This window comes from Pongo abelii, chromosome 2 (assembly GCF_028885655.2).
Source record: "Pongo abelii isolate AG06213 chromosome 2, NHGRI_mPonAbe1-v2.0_pri, whole genome shotgun sequence".
Taxonomy (NCBI): Eukaryota; Metazoa; Chordata; class Mammalia; order Primates; family Hominidae; genus Pongo; species Pongo abelii.
Genome location: NC_085928.1, coordinates 16,417,875 through 16,439,181, shown reverse-complemented (window position 1 = coordinate 16,439,181; position 21,307 = coordinate 16,417,875). Strand labels below are relative to the sequence as shown.

General features: G+C 41.1%; 2 protein-coding genes across 27 annotated transcripts in view; both read right to left on the bottom strand.

The window, feature by feature from the left end:
- HCLS1 (hematopoietic cell-specific Lyn substrate 1) overlaps window positions 1-2,546 on the bottom strand; it is a 29,898-nt gene extending 27,352 nt beyond the window's left edge. For both annotated transcript variants that reach the window (XM_002813236.5, XM_054551420.2), the window contains exon 1: window positions 1,526-2,546. The gene's annotated coding sequence lies outside the window, so the exon portion shown is untranslated. The remainder of the gene's footprint in view (window positions 1-1,525) is intronic.
- Window positions 2,547-5,046: 2,500 nt separating this feature from the next.
- The window catches only part of GOLGB1 (golgin B1), an 89,618-nt gene continuing 73,357 nt past the window's right edge, over window positions 5,047-21,307 (bottom strand). For 19 of the 25 annotated variants that reach the window (XM_024244205.3, XM_024244209.3, XM_054551416.2 and 16 more), the window contains 7 exons: window positions 17,884-18,046; window positions 17,496-17,633; window positions 10,098-10,256; window positions 8,968-9,065; window positions 8,387-8,521; window positions 5,868-5,973; window positions 5,047-5,552 (listed from right to left, as the gene is read on the bottom strand). In XM_024244205.3, coding sequence (XP_024099973.2) covers window positions 5,418-5,552; window positions 5,868-5,973; window positions 8,387-8,521; window positions 8,968-9,065; window positions 10,098-10,256; window positions 17,496-17,633; window positions 17,884-18,046 — 934 coding nt within the window. In that variant the 3' untranslated portion in view covers window positions 5,047-5,417. The remainder of the gene's footprint in view (window positions 5,553-5,867; window positions 5,974-8,386; window positions 8,522-8,967; window positions 9,066-10,097; window positions 10,257-17,495; window positions 17,634-17,883; window positions 18,047-21,307) is intronic. The other 6 variants (XM_024244210.3, XM_024244211.3, XM_063721738.1 and 3 more) reach the window with 1 other exon arrangement.

Below are 21,307 nucleotides of genomic sequence, written 5' to 3'. Positions count from 1 at the left end.
GGATCTTGGTGTGAAGAAGTAACAACAGAAAATGCTCATCTGCTGTGGTCGCCACTGAGACTTCTCGACCCTGGCAGCACTTGCTAGCTGGCAACCCTTCTGTCCTCAGACACCACATCCCATTGGAGACCTTCCCCATGCTCTCCATTGTCTCCAAAGAGTCCCTTTACAACCACTCCTCAGGTTCTCCTGTCTCTACCTACCTAGGCCTTCAGATTCTCCAGTTTTCTATTTCCACTTGAAAACTCCATCTTCTCCATTGAGCAACCCCTTAAAAACCAGCCCAGGGGAAGTCTGGGTAAATCAGTTAAAGAGATGCTAAGGGGACACCGGAGAGATATTGACCGAGTCAGCCGTGAGTCACGGCTGAAAGCAGCTCGGCTTTCCCTGATGCGGGTGGAGACAGCAAAACAAGACTTAGAATCCTGCATCCTTACTACCCCTCTGCTTCTCATCCCCTGGTTCCCGGGCTGCTGTGCAACAAAAGGACTGTCACACAGAAAACTGGAATGGAGAAGTTTCTGAAATAGTCATGAGCAATAAGGAAGCAATGAGGACTGATGGTCCCAACCTCCTTCCTGTGGCTCCTCTGAGGCCTCAGCCTGACCCTCCCATTCACCCATTTTTGAAATAAAAAGTTTCTGAAATAGAGACAATTTATCTAATATTCTTGACCTATTGACTAGAAACCAGAGAGGTAAGAAGTGCTATCTAGAGGTGAGAACCAGAGAGTAATCTGGTGAGGCCTTGTTGCAATGCTGACCTCCTGCATCAAAGTACAGGACTGGGAGTCAGAAGCCCTGGCTGTCATCCCAGCTTGGTGACTAAGCCTCTGAGGGACCATCACAAGGGATACAAACAGAGTAGGTACTCATTTGCCAGGTACCAGACCAGGCGATTAAGAAATACTAACTTTAATAATTTGGCAAATCAGCAATTATCTCTGATTTCCCCAGTGGAAAATAATGAAGGGGTTAACGTAGCTAATCTGTAGTCTCCTTGATTTCTGACATTCTGGGATTCTGTGATCTACGAACACAGAAACTAGCCCCAGCAGAACAATCATGCCGTCTCTTGGGCTCCATCAGCACTTGGTACTCAGTGCTAATCAGTGACTACTTCCTGATCTGTTACATTTCCTATGTGGGTTTGTTTCCCTGAGACCATATGCTCTTCAAGGGCAGACACTGTTTTCGTCTCCTGTGGTCCTCCTCCCAACTCAGTACCTAGGGGAGACAGGCCTTAGAGTGGGTTGTAGATTGTCAGCAGAAACCAGGCAACACTTTGCTTGATGTTGGTGCTAGATGGCTCCTGAATCATTTGCCTTGGGTTTAAGCCCCTCCCTTCTGTTTCTATCTCCAGATGCTGATTTGCTACAACCACTCACAACCAGGCCTTCTGGCTATAAAAGGATAAAAGCCTACTAGTGGTGACCTTGCCCATCACCAAGGACTAAGAGCCAGGTAGGTTCCTCCTCAACTCTTACTATGTGTTTCCCAACTGTCCCATGGCTCAGAGTACCCACCTCCACCTGTGCGAGCCTCTGTTCTAAGTGCCCGGCTTCTCGCGTCCACACCGACTCCCTCTCTGGCTGCTGCCACTTCGGAGTGAGAAACTGAGCTGCTGCTTCAGTTCCGTATTCAGGTTTTCGTCATTTCCTGCCACCCCATCCTCACAGCTACTTCCTGAAATTTGAGTCAGTTCCTTCTGCTTTAGACACTTAAATTTTAAAAGGATTAAATGTTTCTGTGCCTGGTCTTTTGCAAGGTTTTGACAATGGGGGTCATAGGGCAGTCATAGAAAATGCTGCTTTGACTCTGAGTTTGTAATCTAGTGAGAGAAACAAACATTCAACCAGAAAACACATTAGAGAATGCTGTAGAACAGCATTGTGTCCTAAATAGGGTGGCAGTTACATTTGAGAAGTAAAGGAATTCAGAGCATTTGGTATTGGGTGTATTCATCAAGAAAGGCTTTATGGGAAAAGTGATTTATATTTGGGTTTTGAAGCATGAGACTTAAAAAGAAACTCACTCCTATATTACCCACAGCACTTAAAAGTGGAGTTTTTATATAGATGTTCAAATAAACATCGACCAATTGAATGCCAGAAGGGAATAACTCATGAGGGAAAAGGCAAGACATGGAAGGAGAGTTTCCTAGCTTGTTTGGGGCACTGTGGAGTCTGAGCTAACAAACCAAAGATTTGGCTCCAGAGAGTAGGAGGAATTCTGAAAGAACCAGGTGCTGGTCAGTTGATGGAAGAAGGTCTTTGTGGTATCCTGTTTTACTGCGTGTCAAGACTTGCTGCCCCTCCCTTCCCTCTTGAAGTCAGACTTACTCAGGTGACTTGTTTTGGCCAGTGACAGATAACCACTTTCTGGCGGAGACTGTAAGACCACTGCAAGCTTTGCCATGCTTTCACCACTGCCCAAGGCAACCTGCAATTCTCCATATTGGCTCCTCCAGCAGACTGGGTCCCTGAGTGAGAAAGAACACAAGTGGAGCCCCATCCACCATGTGAGAGAATTGGAGTCTTTTTTCTTTTTTTTCTTTTTTTTTAAATTATTATTATTATACTTTAGGTTTTATGGTACATGTGCGCAATGTGCAGGTAAGTTACATAAGTATACATGTGCCATGCTGGTGCGCTGCACCCACTAACTCGCCATCTAGCATTAGGTATATCTCCCAATGCTATCCCTCCCCCCTCCCCCCACCCCACAACAGTCCCCAAAGTGTGATGTTCCCCTTCCTGTGTCCATGTGTTCTCATTGTTCAATTCCCTGGAGTCTTTCACTAAAAAATAGTCCTTTGTTTTGGCTACTGAGAATTTGAGGGTGTCTGTCATTGTATCCAATCTAGCCTCTCCTAATCTTGATTGTGGACTTCTTGATTTGTTCACAACGGTGCATTCTCCAAGGAGTTTAAGCAGGACTGGATGAAACTGGCCCATGATACAGGCACTTTTCTGCATTAGGAATATGAAGCCTCTGTCACTTCCAAATCTAAGGATTCTACGCCTGGGGAAGCTTTATTTATTCCTCCTACTTTATTGCCTATATATCATGGTGGTATCAAAGTTATGATAAGGAAGAGTACATTTGTAGAAGGGAAAATAGTCTTTTAAAATCACTTGGAATCCTCATGTAGTGTCAAAACACGATTTAGACTAGATGCTGTGACACACCATCCAGGTACACAGTTCTCTAGAGAAACTATAGAAATTAATCAGAGATGACACCAAGAAGCCCTATCTTTCCTTAGCAAATGTCACAAGTTCATTACTGATGAGGTAGTGAGGTGTATCACACAGAAAGAGAATGGGCCTTGAAGCCAGATAGACTTGGTTCAATTAAACCACTTATTGTACTTTGAGAAAGTGAGCTATCTTCTCTCAAGCAGCAACTTAATATAAAAATCCATAATAGCTGGGCACGGAGGCTCACGCCTCTAATCCCAGCACTTTGGGAGGCCGAGGTGGGTGGATCACAAGGTCAGGAGTTTGAGACCAGACTGGCCAACATAGTGAAACTCCATCTCTACTAAAAGTGCAAAGATTAGCCGGGCATGGTGGCAGGTGACTGTAATCCCAGCTACTTGGGAGACTGAGGCAGGAGAATCGCTTGAAACTGGAAGGCGGAGGTTGCAGTGAGTTGAGATTGTGCCATTGTACTCCAGCCTGAGCGAGTGAAACTCGGTCTCAAAAAAAAACCCAACAAAACAAAACATAATAATGCCTATCTAACCTGCTACATGCTATTAAGTTTCTCTTCTCCCATTCCCACCCAGAGGGATCCCTAGGGGCCTAATGTTTTCACTATGTGCCAGACAAGAGTTCTCCCAGGACCATGCATGGACCTGCATCAATTTCATGCCCTAAGGCCCAGCTTATTTGGTTCAGTGTTAGGATAGGATTTCCTCACTACATTCATCACCTGGGGTCTAGCAGCTAAGGCTGGAAAAACACATGCAGCCGTCACTGATATTGGCCAGTGAGAAGAAAGCCTGAATATGTAGAGCTTTCTACCCCTGTAACCATTCCTGGCTACCTCCTTCCCTACTTCCCTTACCCACCTTCCACCCCCCAGCATGCAAACACAGGTACCGAAGCACCTGTGCACATATCCATTCACTCACACATACACACACATACACACAAACTCTTCATTCTGAAAATAATTTTATTATTTTACAGTTGTTCAGGAAACTTCCCAGGATGTTGTAACCAAGATTTAATCACCACAGTAGATTTAGAGCAGATCAGTCAGCCCACTGGTCTTCTCTCTTCTTTAGGGAGAGACTAGGCAGTGAACGCATCATGTATACAATGAGAAAATAACCAACGGGTAGGATGGGGAGGGGAGGGGAGGGGAGACAGGGAATAGGCACAAATGGAATTCTATCCTGGCTGTCCTTCTCAGGTCTATCTATATTTAATTTTGTCTTCTCTATATTCTCCTTCCATTGCCACAGAGGGCAGAGACAACGGGGCTGAGAAACTGTAATAACTGTCACTAACAGCAAAGTAGCTTAGTACTTCAAGAGGCCAGGAGTTGCAATGTGGTGTTAGACCAGTCAGCCTCCTGGCTGAGAGTCAATGCCTAATACTGGCTCCCAGTGGCCCCTGGGCACTGTCTCAGGGTCCACATTCCAGGAATATCCGGATATTCCTGGACGCTTTTCCCTGCCCTTTGGTGAAAGGAAAGACTTGGGCCACTTAATACCTTAGTATACATGTGATCAAAGGCAAAAGCAAAGGGATTCTATCCTTATAGTCTAGGACCTGAAATTCTCCCTCCAATTATATCTGAAATTGGCAGGGAAAAAGATGCTGTCCTCCCATGTGATCTAACAGCGAAAACCCCCAGGGAGTTCCTTCAGCTCTCACCACCCTATTCTGCAAGAGACCTAAATCAGATGTCCTATGAGGTGACATGTTCATTTCCCTGAACTCTGTTTATGGCAGAGCCACCTTCCCCCTGAAACAGGAGAAAATACAGGCAAACGAGGCAAAGAAAGTTATCAATCAAAATGATACTGAACTTCAGATTATTAGGTTTATTGAAACCATCCTCTTGGCTTGGCTGAAAGACATTCCTCAGTATCTTTTACAGGACCACAAAAGATCAGGGTCCTGCAAAATCTCAACAAATATTAGGCTCAACAAACCAAATGTGATTCTCAGATTAAGCAGAAGTGTTCAGGCTCAGGGCAGTAGAAGAAAGCAGACTCGCCAGTCCCTGCAGCTCCAACTTGTCCTTGTATCCACCTCTGTTTTTGCAGGCACTTTCCGTGAAGAGTTGGAGAGAAGACCTGTAAATGGGAAGACTGTTCCACTGGAATTGATGTTCTGATGTTAGAGCTGAGAGAATTCCAAGTTCTGAGGGGAGTGGTCCAAAGAGTAACAACTAAGTCTATAGATGGCCCGTAAAACACAGAATGAGCAGGACATGAATCATTAGAAAGTAGATGGCTGCTAGAAGTGGCACTCGGGTCCGTGAATGACAGAGTGAACGCAGGACTCGCTTCCATCCAATGCCACTCCGGGTCTGAAAGAAAAATGTGAAACTCAGAGAGTTTTCACCCCATAAGGCTATGTTGCTTTCCCTCCTACTAGTCTTGCACTTAAGCAAAGCTGACCCAACCACTGTAGAAAGTGGTATTCTGAGAGGAAAGTTGCCTCAGAGTCAACAACTTGGCAAATTCCACCAGGTTCTTCTAATCTTTCACACCCTTCCAGCCTTAGACTCATCAGCTGCTCAGTGGCTGGACTTCCACATTCCTTCTCCTCAGCTCCTTGCCTCCAGCATAGCCAGCCCTGGTAGATAATAAAACACCCTCTCTTTATCCTTCTTCCTTCTTACCCTTCGACAACTGTTGCTTGTAAGATCTATTAACAGTGCCTGCTCCTGAGTGCCACAGGAGCCAATGATAGGAGTCCGAGAAGAGTCCCATTCACTGTGCTCCAACCTGAGTTGAGAAAAAAAAGAGGCATAGCATTGGTTCCTAGCATGAGAGGCTGATCAGGCCCAGTCTTCCCAGTCATCCTGCCACACAATGCAGCACAGGAGGAGACTTGCAGCAAAAGCTGCTCCCACAAACCCAACCCCATGCAAGGGGGGTACCAGCAGATACGTTTCCTTCAGCAGCAGCAAAATGTGACAATAACTATCAGGAAGTGACTGCCTACTTACTATGTATCAGGCTCTAGGCTGGGTGCTTCACATACATTTAATCCTGAGGTTTTGAGGTTGGTCTTATTATCTTCAAAGTGCTAAGGCTTACAGAGGTTAAATTACTTGCCCATGGCGGCAGAGCCAGAATTCAATACCCAGCTTTGTCTTTCAAGCCTCACGTTCTTTTTTCCACCACACCACACCTGACTTGGAGAAACTCATTACATTTTTTTCTTTTATCAAAGGCTAATAGGCAAAAGCATCCAAAGAAGATTTCTGTGGGGTTTTAAAAATTAAATTGAACTAAAAAAAATTAAATTGAATTGGCAGTCTCTACTGCCTTCTGGCTCAGTGTTTGCTGATTTGCTTATTAATACTGGAACTTCTCCATTTAATGAAGAAGCTGCCGTTACTCACTCAATGGTTATGTCAAACGAACAAAGGAGCTGCATGTAACACAGCACATTTGATCAAGCATTTGCCTATAGGGATGAACTTTTTCATTGGGGAAGAGAGGATGAAACCCTTGCCTCTACTCTTCATGTTTTCTCCTTATGAAAGGATATCCATTAGTTTAATACTCTTGGGCTCTCTGCAGGACACATTCTTTTCTCCAGGAGAGAACAAACACCTTAATCCAATCTGTGAGTCTAGAAAGAGAACTGAGCATGCACAGCCTAGCTCCTTCTTTCCTGCTTCCCTCCTGAGAGCCAGGCTGACTAAAAAATACACCTTCTGTGTCTATTCCTCCACGTGATAAGCTTTTCAGAAGCAGCTTTGATCTGGAACAGCATGGTCTGTTACTATGGAGGTCAGTCTGTCAACATAGGCTATGCTGAGGAAGGATGAGAAGTCTGTAGGTATTGATGAGGAAGATGGTACTGGCTGCCTTTAAACTGGAAGGCCACTGAGTTCCACCTGCTCTTTAGAGTACATGTGAGATTCTAACATTAAAATGGCGGTACCTGGACTAGGCAGGCAGCCCTTAATTAGCTACCCCAACTTCCATTCTGCATCAGAGCTAAAGAGGGAATTGTGGCTTGAATTAATACGGCTTGCCCACAGGCTCAAGAGTCATCATCCCACACATGCAGTCTCAGTTGGTTTGGGACAGGTTAGTTACACAAGAGGGAGATCAACCTCCCCATTGGCCAGGTTTCACTGGTCTAAACAATTCAATAGCAAGTAGAAGAGAAACAGTCATGAGGGCACAGGCCTGAAAATGCTCGGCAGAAATGGCAAGACACCACACAAGGCATTTAAGCAAAGCTGGCCCACCCTCAAAGCTGCATATCAAGGCCTGAATAGGTGACGAAAATTAAGAAGTTGTGAATATGTTGGATTGGAAAGAAAGGTATCTCAAGTAAGACCTGCTCAATGGGGCTGTCACCTCTTGCCACATAAACTTTACAAGAAGGCATTAATATCAGAAATGTCATTCTCTGAGGAAAGTGATCATATACATAGGTGGCTTTCTCCCAAAATATAATAAAAGTGCCTGCTTTTAACGATATTTTCCATGGAAAGGGACTTCCAGCAGCAAAATACTTGTAGCAACTCTCTATCCTCTCATGCATAGTGATTCTTTTGATGAGAATAAGGAACTAGGGATGTGTAGCTCTGCCCTTCCAAATTACACTTGGAGCAAACTGCTCATAGGAAGCACAGTTCACTCTGTTACTCCAATGCTCTTGTTTGGCAAGAGCAGGATTTTCTGTGAAGGAGGTCTACCTTGGCCCAACATTGTCTGTGACTGGGAGGGGAAGTTCAGGGTTAGGAAGTGCATCTGCCAACAAATAAAAAGCTACATTCTCTTAACATCATTTATAAAGCAATCTTTTAATCTTTTAAAAAAGATTTCCATGGATTCAGATCTCAGGTAGAAAATGAGGTTGTCACTTATTTGGTCCTCTAGAGAACCCAACACCTACCTCATATAGTTATGGTTAGGATGAAATAAAATATCTTTCAATAATGGTAGATATCATTATTATTCTCTAAGAACAACTGTTTTAGAAAACACTGACTCTCCTATACTCCAAAAGTACAGTGTTCTCTTGGGTGACCACAATGTCGGTAAACTCATTGCAGCAACTATCTCAAGATGAGAAAAAGATCTTAAGACATCCTAAGTCTGGCAGGAAGTGTACATGAGTATGATCAGAAAGGATCGGAAGGGAACAGAGGCTATCTCCCTCAGCCTTTACCGTCTGATCTGCTCCTCAGCCACAGAGAGAGCATTCTCAGCAGCCACTCTTTGGTCTCGTTCTTCTTCCAGCAGCTTCCTTAATTCATTTACTTCCTGTCTGGTGTTGCATAGCTGCTGCTGAGCTTCAGAAAAGCTTAAGGATGAGAGGAAAACAAAAGGCATCATCAGATGCAGAAAACGGTTGCTAATACAAGGGATTCAAAGTCTTCATAAGGTTCTAAAGCAAGAAAATTCATAGAAGCTTGTCTGAACACGATATTTCAAAAGCAAAGCTGTAGAGGGATTAAATGAAGCTGTAGAAAATACCTAAAGAAATTTCAGGAACTGATTATCTTTCATTTTACTATCATAGAGTAGTTGTTAGTGGTGTGTGTGTGTTGCTGTTCCTCTTTTTTACAAACTTTTCACACACAAATGTTAGTTATTATTGTTACTATTTGATCCTCACATCACTTCTGTGAGGCTACTAAGATAATAAGACATATTAAATCCATATAAAGGACTCCAGTTAAATCTAGATTACTGCCCAATTTCTGGACTCTGGTGTATGCTCCAGGGTTGAGAGAGCCACTCCCCTACCTTTGCTGCGGTTCCCTTAGTTCCTCAGGGTCACTCTTTCTGTGAACTCCATTCTTTTCCTGGGGAGCTCCTGGAGCAACATCTATATTTAGTGGCCCCTGGAAGAAGAATAAGCTTAGTAATTCAGTGATGAAAGCTCTTAAGAAAGTGTACTCGAGCAAAATGAGAGCTCGTTTACAGAGGACTATCCCCGCTTATAATTCTTAAGTTCAAATTTAGAAGTGAGAAGCTTCTGCTCTAGCAGATTACTCACCTACATAAAACTCTTGTCTTGATTAGATTTTTCTCCCAGATTCTCATTCTTGAATTTCTCCTCTTAAAAGTTAAGTCTGGGCCGGGCGCCATGGCTCAAGCCTGTAATCCCAGCACTTTGGGAGGCCGAGGCGGGTGGATCACAAGATCAGGAGTTCAAGACCAGCCTGGCCAAGATGGTGAAACCCTGTCTCCACTAAAAATACAAAAAATTAGCCGGGTGGGGTGGCAGGCACCTGTAATCCCAGCAACTCGGGAGGCTGAGGCAGACAATTGCTTGAACCCAGGAGATGGAGGTTGCAGTGAGCCGAGATCGTGCTACTGCATTTCAGCCTGGGCGACAGAGCAACACTCTGTCTCAAAAAAAAAAAAAAAAAAGTTAAGTCTGCTGTGGATGCTTATGGCTTTTCCAGATGCCACTTTGATCGTTCCCTTGCTTGCCCAGCCCCTCCCAACCCCCTTCTCCTCCTCCGTATCCTATACGTCTCCATACTAATTCTCAGTCTCCTCCAACTTCAACGCTGCCCTCCTCTCCCTGGCTGTCAACAGTGCTGCCTGTTTTGTTTCTCAGGTCCAAAGTTTCCTACAATTTTCTTATTACTTAAAGTAAAATCAACACTTTCTCTGTCTCAGAGTACCAAAAGTCTCAGTCATCACTGTTTCCTACTCATGTTTTAATTTCTCTCCTACCATTTCACTGATCTTTTTCTTCTAATTGCTTCACTGTAATTTTTCTCAGACCTTATTCCCATCTCAATTAACTCTTTCTTCTCTCCCACTTTCTTCCCTGACCCCTAATTACATTAACTTCTTCCATACTGCTCTTTAGTGCTTCACCACTTGCACTAAATTTCATCACACTTCTCCCAATCTCTCACCTTCTCCTTACTCACCGCCTGCAGCTCTTGAACCTGCTTCTCCAAGACTGCACAGTGATTTAAAAGGTCACCATAGTGCTGCTGGTTCTCACGAAGACTCTGACTGGTATCACAGAGCTGAATGGAAAGGGTGTTTTTCTCTTCCAGTAGCTGAGAGAACTGAAACAGAAGCGAGGATAAGCACCATCCTGCAGTACTATAAGCAGTGCTTAGGTGAACTGTTCTGAGTTTTCAGGATCTAATTTTCTTATGGAAGACCTTTGTTTCAGCAATAGCAACAATAGCACTTTGTGTGCCTTCAAAGTTGGAAAAAGCATAATTTTTTTTGACCAAAACAGAAAACAATTCCGGAGGAGTAGCAGAAAGGTTTTTTTGTTTTGTTTTGTTTTTTTAAATGGTGCCCAGTACATTAACTGAAAAACCATGAAGCAGAAGTCCATAAGCAATCTAATTAGATAGGCTATTCTGGGTACATAAGAGGGAGAAGGCAGTACCTCAGGGTCAAAGTTCATGCTACTAACAAATGACTATAATCTCCAGAACTCAATATGGCTGAAGAGAGCTGTCACCCCAAAATCTGTGCAACAATATTACTAGGCAGATTCCTCAATGCCATAAAGAGTTATAAGTTACTGAGAGAATAGAATAAAAAATTATAATATGTGGTAGAAGGGAGAAACAGAATAAATCCCAACATGTATATGTATATGTCAGAAACTGTGTTGAGAGCATAGATTCTCCCAGGTAGAAACATTTCAGTCCCTTAAAGCAGGACTCTCCTCTACTGCATGACTAACAGGTCATCGTTCAGTCTTCCCTTGAACGTGTTCAGTGTCAGGGCGCCCACTACCTGACAAAGCAATCCAAACCATTTAAAAAACTGAAAATTCATCTTTATAGTGAATGAAAAATTTACCTATTGTAGCTTCTACCCATTGATTTGAATTTGGTACTCTGGAACTATAATTCTCTCACTTGCAGGCTGTCAAGTTTTAAGTTTTAGCTGTGATTAGCCTCCAGGTACATTAATAACCATGGAGATGTCTCTCCAAGTTATCTACTTTAGGACCATCTACATTATATGAGAGGAACCCAGTATACCAGTTGTATGTTCAATTTTTTCTTGATGATTCTTTTTTGCAAGTTTTTGTGAAAAAAAGTTGAAAGAAACAATGTTTTAGAGGAGAGGCGACAGTTTTCTAGAGACAACTGTGAGAAAGGGCATTTGATGCAAATAGAAAATTAGAACAAGATAATCCATACATACTTGTAAAAGTGCTCTGTTAGCCGAAAATTGCTCTTCAGATGTAGGGTTGTTTTTTGTGTTTGTCATTCTGAAGAGCAATGTTAGCTTACAAAGTACTTTCACCAGTATCATCTTATTTCAGAGAGGTAGAGAAAGGATTTCTGTCCTTGTTTACAAATGGCTAGTAGATGTCAAACCAGGACTCAAGTGTGGTTCTTGATTCCAAGTCTAGAGCTCTATCTACTATCTGATGGTGTCCAATCTGACAGTCTAGCAAGGAAAGTTAAGAAAATTATAGGGTTTTTTGGGGGGGGTTGTGGGAGGAGGTGGGAATAGTTAGGAAAGGATACAAATATTTGGGAAGTGATGCTAATTTGAAGAGAGTTAACTGGGTACAATGACAACTATTGGATTCTGAGACAGGGAACAACATGTTCTTCCCTTAACCTAGAGGAAGTTAATTTTCCTGGCCACAATGAACAGTCCAAACCATACCAAAAACAAAAACATAGGTCCTTCTAGTTTAGGGGTTGGCAAACTATGATCCAAGGCCTGCTGCCCTTTTATCGTAAATAAGGTTTTACTGGAACACAACCAGCCCAATTGATTCTATATTGTCTATGGCTGCTTTTGTGTTACAACTGCAAAGATGAGTAGTTGTTAACAAAGACCATACAGTCAACAAACCTAAAATATTGTCTGAGCCTGAAGGAAAAGTTTGCTGACCTCTCCTCTAGCTTATAAGCTACTATATTTCACTGTATCTATACCTGTAAAAACGAAATAGGAGGGAACAATTTAGACTACATTATGTCACTAATCATTGATCTCATGTTTTTAAGTTTCTAGCACATTCTTACATTACATACAAACATCCAAACAGCTGGTAGAAATGCGGTCATCCCTTGTTATCTATAGGGTATTGGTTTCAGGACCACCCCCGGACCCCCAACTCCCAGTATACCAAAATTCGAGGACGCTCAAATCCCTTATATATAATGGCAGGGTATTTGCATATAACTTATACACAACCTCCCATATACTTAAAAATTTTTTTAATTCATGCGTAATAGATGTACATAGTTTCAGGATACATGCTATAATGTAATATATTCATATAATTTGTAAAGATCAAATCAGTGTATCTGGAATATCCATCACCTTAAGTATTTGTCTTTCCTTTATGCTAGAAGCATTTAAATTCTTCTGTTCTAGCTATTTTGAAATATACAATAGATTGTGGTAAACTATAATCACCTATTGATTTACCTAACACTAGGTCTTATTTCTTCTATCAAACCATGTATTTGTACCCATTAATCAACTTCTCTTCATTCCCTCCTCTCCTTTATCCTTCCCAGCCTTTAGTAACTACCAATGCACTCTATAACTTCATGAGATTCACTTTTTTTTGCTCCCACACGAGTGAGAATGTGATATTTGTCTTTCTGTTCTTGGCTTATTTCACTTAACATAATGTCCTCCAGTTCCATCTATGTTGCCACAAATGACAGAATTTCATACCTCTTTATAGCTGAATAATATTCCCTTGTGTACATATACCACATTCTTAATCTATTCGTCTGTTGATGGGTACTTAGGTTGATTCTATGTTTTTTTTTTTTATGAATAGTGCTCCAATAAACATGGGAGTACAGATGTCTTTTTGATATATTGATTTCCTTTCTTTTAGATATGTGGGTTGCTGGATCATATGGTAGTTCTATTTTTAGCTTTTTGAGATACCTCCATACTGTTCTCCACAGTGGCTGTACTAACTTACATTGCTAACAGTGTATGGGAGCTCCCCCTTTCTCTGCAACCTTACCAGCATCTGTTACTGCCTGTCTTTTTGATAAAAGCCATTTCAGCAGAGGTGAGATGACATCTCACTATAGCTTTGATTTACAATTCTCTGATGATTAGTGATGCTGAGTATTTTTTTTTATATCTGTTGGCCATTTGCATGTCTTCTTTTGAGAAATGTCTATTCAGATCTTTTGCCCACTTTTAAATTGAGTTATTTGTTTTCTTGCTATTTAATTGTTTGAGTCCCTTATATATTCTGGTTATTAATCCCTTGTTAGATGGGTAGTTTGCAAATGTTTTCTCTCATTCTGTGGATTGTCTCTTCACTCTGTTGATTGCTTCCTTTGCTGTACAGAAGTCTTTTACTTGCTGTAATCCCATTTGTCTACTTTTGCCTTGGTTGCCTGTACTCTTCAGGACTTACACAAAAAAAAGCCTTGGCCAGATCCATGTCCTGAAGCATTTCCACAAGTTTTGCTCTAGTAGTTTCATAGTTTCAGATCTTAGAATTAAGTCTTTAATCCATTTTGATTTGATTTTTGCATGATGAGAGATAGGAGTCTAGTTTTATTTTTCTGCATACAGATATCCAGTTTTCCCAGCACTATTTATTGGAGAGATTGTCCTTTCTCCATCGTATGTTCTTAGTGCCTTTGTCAAAGACAAGTTGCCCCTAAATGCCTGGCTTTATACCTGGGTTTTTAATTGTTTCACTGGTGTTCTGTGTGTCTGTTTTTATGCCAGTATCATGCTCATTAAACAGGTAGTGTGATGCTTCCAGCTTTGTTTTGTGTGTTTTTTTGTTTTTTGGTTTTTGTTTTCTTTTTTTTGAGACGGAGTCTCGCTCTGTCACCCAGGCTGGAGTGCAGTGGCGCGATCTCAGCTCACTGTAACCTCCACCTCCCGGGTTCAAGCAGCTCTCTGTCTCAGCCTCCCGAGTAGCTGGGATTACAGGCCCCCACCATCACGCCCAGCTAATTTTTGTATTTTTAGTAGAGACGGGGTTTCACCATGTTGGCCAGGCTGGTCTCGAACTCCTGACCTCAGGTGATCCACTCACCTCGGCTTCCCAAAGTGCTGGGATTACAGGCGTAAGCCACCACACTCGGCCCAGTTTTCCTCTTTTTAATCAAGATTGCTTTGGCTAGTTAGGAGTTTTTGTGGTTACATATACATTAAATTTTTTTTTCCATTTTTGTGAAGAATGTCATTGGTATTTTGATAGGGATTGCATTTAATCTGTAGATTGCTTTGTGTAGTACTGTCATTTTAATGATATTAATTCTTCTAATCCATGAGCATGAAATATCTTTCCCTTTTTTAGTGTCCTCTTCAATTTCTTTCACAGTGTTTTATAAATCTTTCATTTCTTTGGTTAAATTGATTCCTAAGTATTTTAAATTCTTTGTAGCTATTATAAATGGGATTGCAATCTATCTATCTATCTATCTATCTATCTATCTATCTATCTATCTATCTATCTATCTGTTTTTGAAACACAGTCTCTCTCTGTCGCCTAGGCTGGAGTGCAGTGGTGCGATCTCGGCTCACTGCAACCTCTGCCTCCCAGGTTCAAGTGATTCACATGCCTCAGCCATGTGAGTAGCTGGGATTACAGGCATGCACCACCATGCCTGGCTAATTTTTGTATTTTTAGTAGAGAAGGGATTTCGCCATGTTGGCAAGATTGGTCTCAAACTCCTGGCCTCAAGTGATCCGCCCACCTTGGCCTCCCAAAGTGCAAGGATTACAGGCATGAGCCACCATGGCTGACTGGGATTGCTTTCTTGATTTCTTTTCCAGATTGTTTGCTGTTGGCATATATAAATGCTACTGATTTTTGCCTGTTGATTTTGTCTCCTGCAACTTTACTGAATTCATTTATCAGTTCTAACAGTTTTTTGGTGGATTCTTTAGGTTTTTCTAAGTATAAGGTCATATCATCTGCAAAAAGGCTAATTTGACCTCTTCCTTTCCAATCTGGATGCGCTTTTTTTTTTTTTTATTTTGCCTAATTGCTCTAGCTAGGGTGTCTAGTAATATATTGAATAACAGTGGTGAAAGTAGGCATCCTTGTCTTATTCCAGATCTTGGAGGAAAGGCCTTCAATTTTTCCCTGTTCAGTACAAGGTTACCTGTGGCCTCCCATATACTTTAAATAATCTCTAGATTACTTACAATACCTAATACAATACAAATGCTATATGAATAGTTATTATACTGTATTTTTAAAATTCATGTTTTTTTCCTGAATATTTTCAATCTACAGTTAGTTATATCTGTGAATGCAGAAACCACCAATATGAAGGGCCAACTATAAATATAAAACCTGAACATCTGAAGAAAGAATTAGGGCAGTGGCTTAGAGAAGAACAATCTATGCTGACAGCCCATCTACTACAATCTCATCCTGGGGCTAAAACAGCAATTCTCCTGTTTAGCTGGGACTCATTCAGAGTGAGACTGAGCTCATGAAGGAATATGTATATCCTCAGTATCTAGCATACAGCCAGGCTCATGGAAGACAAATAATAGTTATTAGTTTAATGACTGAATAAGGCTAGGAATGAGGTGCCTTTCTTACAGTTGAGTTCTAAAGGAAAAACTGTTTCTCACTCAGAATGACAGTGACCTATGCAGTGTTTCTCACACTTTAAGTGGAATTACATATCTCAATAAAGGTGTTAAAAAACACAACTTTATGACTTAGAACCCAGTATATAAATATATACAATTAAAACTAAAGTTTTTCAAAGACAGACATATTCTTTATTATATATTACATACATGTTTTTACCTCATTTCTTTTTTTTGTAAAAACACCAACTGCACTATTTGTAATAGCCCCAAACTGGAGAAGCCCAAATGTCCTTCAACAGAATAGAGATTGTGGTATATGCCTAAAATGCAATACTACACAGCATGAGAGTGGAAAAATGACATTATATGCAACGACATGGATGAATCTCACAAAATAAATGAAGCAATACAAAAGAGAAGGTATGACTCCATTTATATGTAGTTCTAAGTGAGTAGGAGTGAACAGAAGACACAAGGGACTTCTGGAGTTCTGGTATGTTCTGATTCTAAATCTGGGTGCTGATTATATGGGTATCTTCACTTGGTGAAAATATATCATGCTGTACTTATGATTTGTTTACTTTTCTGTATGTTTTACTTCAATAAAACATTAAAAATTTTTTTAGTTGTTACCCACCAAAATGATTTCATCATTTATTAATGATCCTGAATTTCAGTTTAAAACACTGTCCTAGACAGAAAAATGCCCAATGTGATTCAGAGCCTAATGTTTGGAGAGTAAATGTAACAGGGCTGAGATGGGAGTTAGTTTATGGAAAAAACAGACAGGCTAGAGCTGTAAAGGGTGGAACTTCTGGAAATAGCTGATTCGCTGGAAGGGGAACTCCATGGGAGCTGCTCTGGAGTCCCTTTGAAAACTCCCAGACAAATCTACCAATAAAGGGTCTGCAGTTTAACTAATTCATTTGGGCCTGCAGACTTTAAAAACTGCAAATGTCTCCTCCAAGTTAATAGTGTAGTCTCTGATACTTCAGTGTCAATTAGTTGAATCTGACTACATTTAATAAGTACCTTCTACATATGCAGGCACTGTGCTTTTCCACATGCATGATCACGTTTATCTCAGACTGACTTCCTCCTAACACCTCAGGCAAGTTACTTACTACTCCAGGGCCTTTTTCCTCATCTGTGAAAACATCCTAGAGATCTTTATAATTTTTGGATCACAGACCCCTTGGTCAACTGATGAGTTCTTGTGATGAAAAGCTTACACACACACACACACTACTGTGCATACAATTTTTGGGCATTCTTGGCTCTCCTCAAAGCTAATCTCTTGACTTCTGATTCTGATTGATCTCTAAATATCTTGTAGTTCTATCATAGACTACTTAGATGAGTTCCTCTCAAGAGGGCAGAACTAGGGCAGGTGCCACTAAAGAATATTTTGAATAGTCAGTGAGCAACAGGAGGACAATTCTTAAGACGGTGGGGTAGGGAGTAGCCTCAGCATTACTACAAGTGATACAGGTCAGGGGGAAGGCTTCCTAAAGTAGTTGGCTTCTGTACTCTTACTGTCTGGATTTATCCGATCATTCCCAAGGACTCACCAAGGGCAAAGAACAAGAAATGGCCCTGTGTCCAGTGCTTTGGAATAAGCACCCAGGTTCTGAGAAAGGTGAAACTTCTGTACCCTAAGATATGCTACAGCTGGGACTCTATGCTGAATTGGCTTCTACTTGCCTTCTTGTTCCAGTCATGGAAAAAAGAAACTGAATTCCAGTCTAACAAGAAACACTTACCTTGCTGTTCAGTTGCTGAATTCTTAACTCCTTTTGGTGAACTTCCTTTAAACTGTCATTGAGCTGGGTCCTGAGAAGTTCTGTCTCATAAACCAGATTTTGTGACCCATCTGGGGAAGCTGATGTCTCTGGGGATGCCTGCCAGGACACAAACATTGATGAGATTCTCTCCTAAGATTGCGCATGCTTAATTCCTTCCCTCTAGAAATCCTGTCTGCCCCATAGAAATCATAAGGTGGTTTATAGGCACTTAATAGTGGCAGATGGGCACTTAATTTGTAGGAAGCTGATGCTTTCTGGGTAGTGTCTTAAAAAAAAAAACCTTGCAATCATCATCATTTGTTTAAAAATTTATCTCTGAGTAACAATCAGCATTGAAATTACTCACCTGTCTTTGGTATTGCACTTTGAGAGGCTGAGTCTGGGAGGAAGACCTCAATTCCCTTATAAGATTCTGCAGATGACTGAGCTGCTGATCTTTATCTGAGATAGCCATAAGGTACTGTTCCTGCATTCTCCTCTCATGTATTTCCCAGGAACTCTTCTCCATCCTAGAAAAAACATGACACAAGCACAGGTAAAAATATACTTATAACTGGGCATGGTAGCTCGCACCTGTAACCTCAGCATTTTGCTCATCTTCAAAGTTACTCAAATCTGGAAGGTAAAGAAAGAAAGGCTAAGAAACAGGTGGAAAGAGAGAAAATGTGGGGAAAAAACAGAAATCTTTTTTTCTTTATCTCCTTTTCTCTTCCCTAAGGGTCAATTATATAAGGAAATAAGGAAAATAAATATCCTTTTAGATTGCCATTAGAGGAAATTTAAAGAAAGGCTGCAGGAAATAAGCCTTTAGAGCTTTGCAGCTCTTCTTAGGTTTACACTAGTAGCTGAACACTTTAATATTTCTGTAGTTCTAGGTGATGTGGAGATAAGATGAGAGGCATCAAGCGATGCTCTGATGCGGTACCAATCACCTTTGGAGGGCCCTAAACTCAAGTGCATCTGAAGGACACAGCAAGCACCTAAACTTTTGATGATAAATTAAGATTCTAACAGAATAAAGCTGGGGTGCTGTTCCCTGAAGAAAAATGGAGGTTAAAATGGAGCAATTTATCTTTTCTCTTGAGATTCAATTTCTTTTTTTTTTTTTTTCTTTTTTTTATTATTATTATTATTATTATTATACTTTAGGTTTTATGGTACATGTGCGCAATGTGCAGGTAAGTTACATATTCAATTTCAAAAGAAGAAACAAATTTATATTTCTAGAGAGCAAAACTCAGTTGTTTTGCCTTTTTCTTTTTACTTGCTCTGCAATCATCATCATTTGTTTAAAGAAAAAATTTGTTCTTGTATTATCTGGGGAAGCTGCCAACTCCATGCAATGAGCTTGATAAATGTTCACTTATAATCAAGTCCATAAAGATGTTAAATATGAAAATCTTTTAGATGTAATTTTACTCCATAAAGTTTAAATCATTAAATTCTAAAAAGCATTTTGCTATATCAATGTGCTTAAGGTTTGAAATCTCCTGTGTCTGAACATTAAGAACTCTCTTAGAGATGTCATGATATTTATACTATATTGACAGTTGTCATTCTAATGGCCCCTTGTAAGCTGGATAGAAATTGAGACTCCAACTCATATTTTCTGTATTCATTTGCCTCTTGTCCGCTAGCACTGGTGAGACAAAGCAGGTGCTGCTTGATCAGCAGCAATGTCCAACATGGTAATTCTCCTTTTAATATCAAATCTTGAAAGCTTTTTGAATATATATATATTTTTTTTGAAATAGGGTCTCACTCTGTTGCCCAGGCTAGAGTGCAGTGGCATGATGTTGGCTCACTGCAACCTCCACCTCCCGGGTTCAAGCAATTCTCCTGCCTCAGTCTCCCAAGCAGCTGGGATTACAGGCGCACGCCACCATGCCCAGCTGATTTTTGTATTTTTGGTAGAGATGGCCAGGCTGGTCTCGAACTCCTGACCTCACATGATCTACCTGCCTTGGCCTCCCAAAGTGCTAGGATTACAGGTGTGAGCCACCGCACCCAGCCAAGTTTGAATTTATTAAGGCAGCATGAACCATCTTAAGTTAAAAGTAACAACCTCCCAAAAATGAGGCTGCAATAACTAGACCTGTTTTTATACACTAAGTGTTTAATCTTGGGATTAAATTTGTTAGAAAAACTGAATTAAAAAAAATCAGAATTATAGCTCCTATCTTAATTTCTTCTGCCATGATAGCATTATTATTGTTCTGTTCCTTAAAAAGAAAAGAGCTAGGATTTCTGGTTCTAGACAGAATAAAATAGACACATTTCTCCTTATTCCTCCAAATAAGGCTGAGCATCCCTAATCAGAAAATCAGAAATACTTCAAAATCCAAAAATTTTTGAGCACTGACATGACACTCAAAGGAAATGCTCATTAGATAATGCAAATATTCCAAAATCCAAAAAAATCCGCAATCCAAAACACTTCCAATCCCAAGCATTTCAGATAAGGAATACTTAACCTGCCTAGATAAAACCCTTGGGCCTTATAAATAAAAACAAACATAAGAAAATTTAGAAGGACGGTGGCAAACCAGCTAGGGATCTCCAGACTTGAGGAATGACATGGTGGCAAGTTCCTTGGTTTACCATTTGTATTCTGCATATCCCAAACTGGATACTGGAGAATTCCATGACCCGGAAACACCAATGAGTACCAAGTTTACTCAGTCTTGCCAAAGGACCAGGAAGGGACAGTCTAGCTAGACAGAGACATTAATGATAATAACCACCATACTCCAGGCAAACAACATGGAAAAAACACAGTATCTCACCACTCCCATTAACAAAGACCTGGTAGACAAGCTAGGTACATTATTGGCTGGTGATAACAAGGTACACCTCACCCTCCTTACTGGAGTAGTGTCAGAAAAGGCCAAATATGGAGCTTGGACTCTTACAATCACCTAGTGCTAAGAAGGCGCCTCTCTCCGACTGCCCCTCCTCTCCCCACTCCCACTGTGGTATCAGTGGAAGCAACATGTGGGGCCTGGACATCCCCCTCCACCATAACAAGGTTAATAAGGCACTCTTCCTTGTCCCTGCAGAGGTGGTATCAGAAGAGATCAAGTGGGGAATCTGGACTTTGAGTACTACCCAGTGGTAACAAGATGCCCCTCTTCAACCATTCCCCATAGTGTCAGTGGAAGCTAAGCGGATAGCCTGGACTTTCACCACCACCTGGCAATAATGAGGTGCCCCTCTCCATTCCTTCCAGCACAGTATCAATGGAGGCCATGTGGGGAGCATGGACTTCCACTTCTTCCTGGCAGTATCAGGGCATTCCTTCCTTTTAGGGGTATCAACGAAAGTTGAATGGGGTGCCTGGAGTTCACCATCCACCTAGTGTCTTCCTTCCCCTGCTGGTGTGGTGTCAGTGAAGCCTGCTAATGCAGAAGATTCAAATAAGACTGAAAGTCTTATAATCTCCAAAATGTCCAGAATATAACTAAAAATCACTCATCATACCAAGAACCAGGAAAACCACAACTTGATTAAGAAAAGGAAATCAACAGATTATAACACTGAGGTGACACAGATATTAGAATTATATGACAAGGATTTTACAGCAGCCATCATAGAAATGCTTAAACAAGCGATTACTAACATCCTGGAAAAAGCATGGAAAGCTTCAGCAAAGAAATAGAAGATATAAAGAAGAACTGAATGGAAATTTTAGAACTGAAAAATACAATATCCAAAATAAAAAGCTAACTCACTGGGTGCTACAGCAGAATGGAGGCAGGAAGCAGAGAACT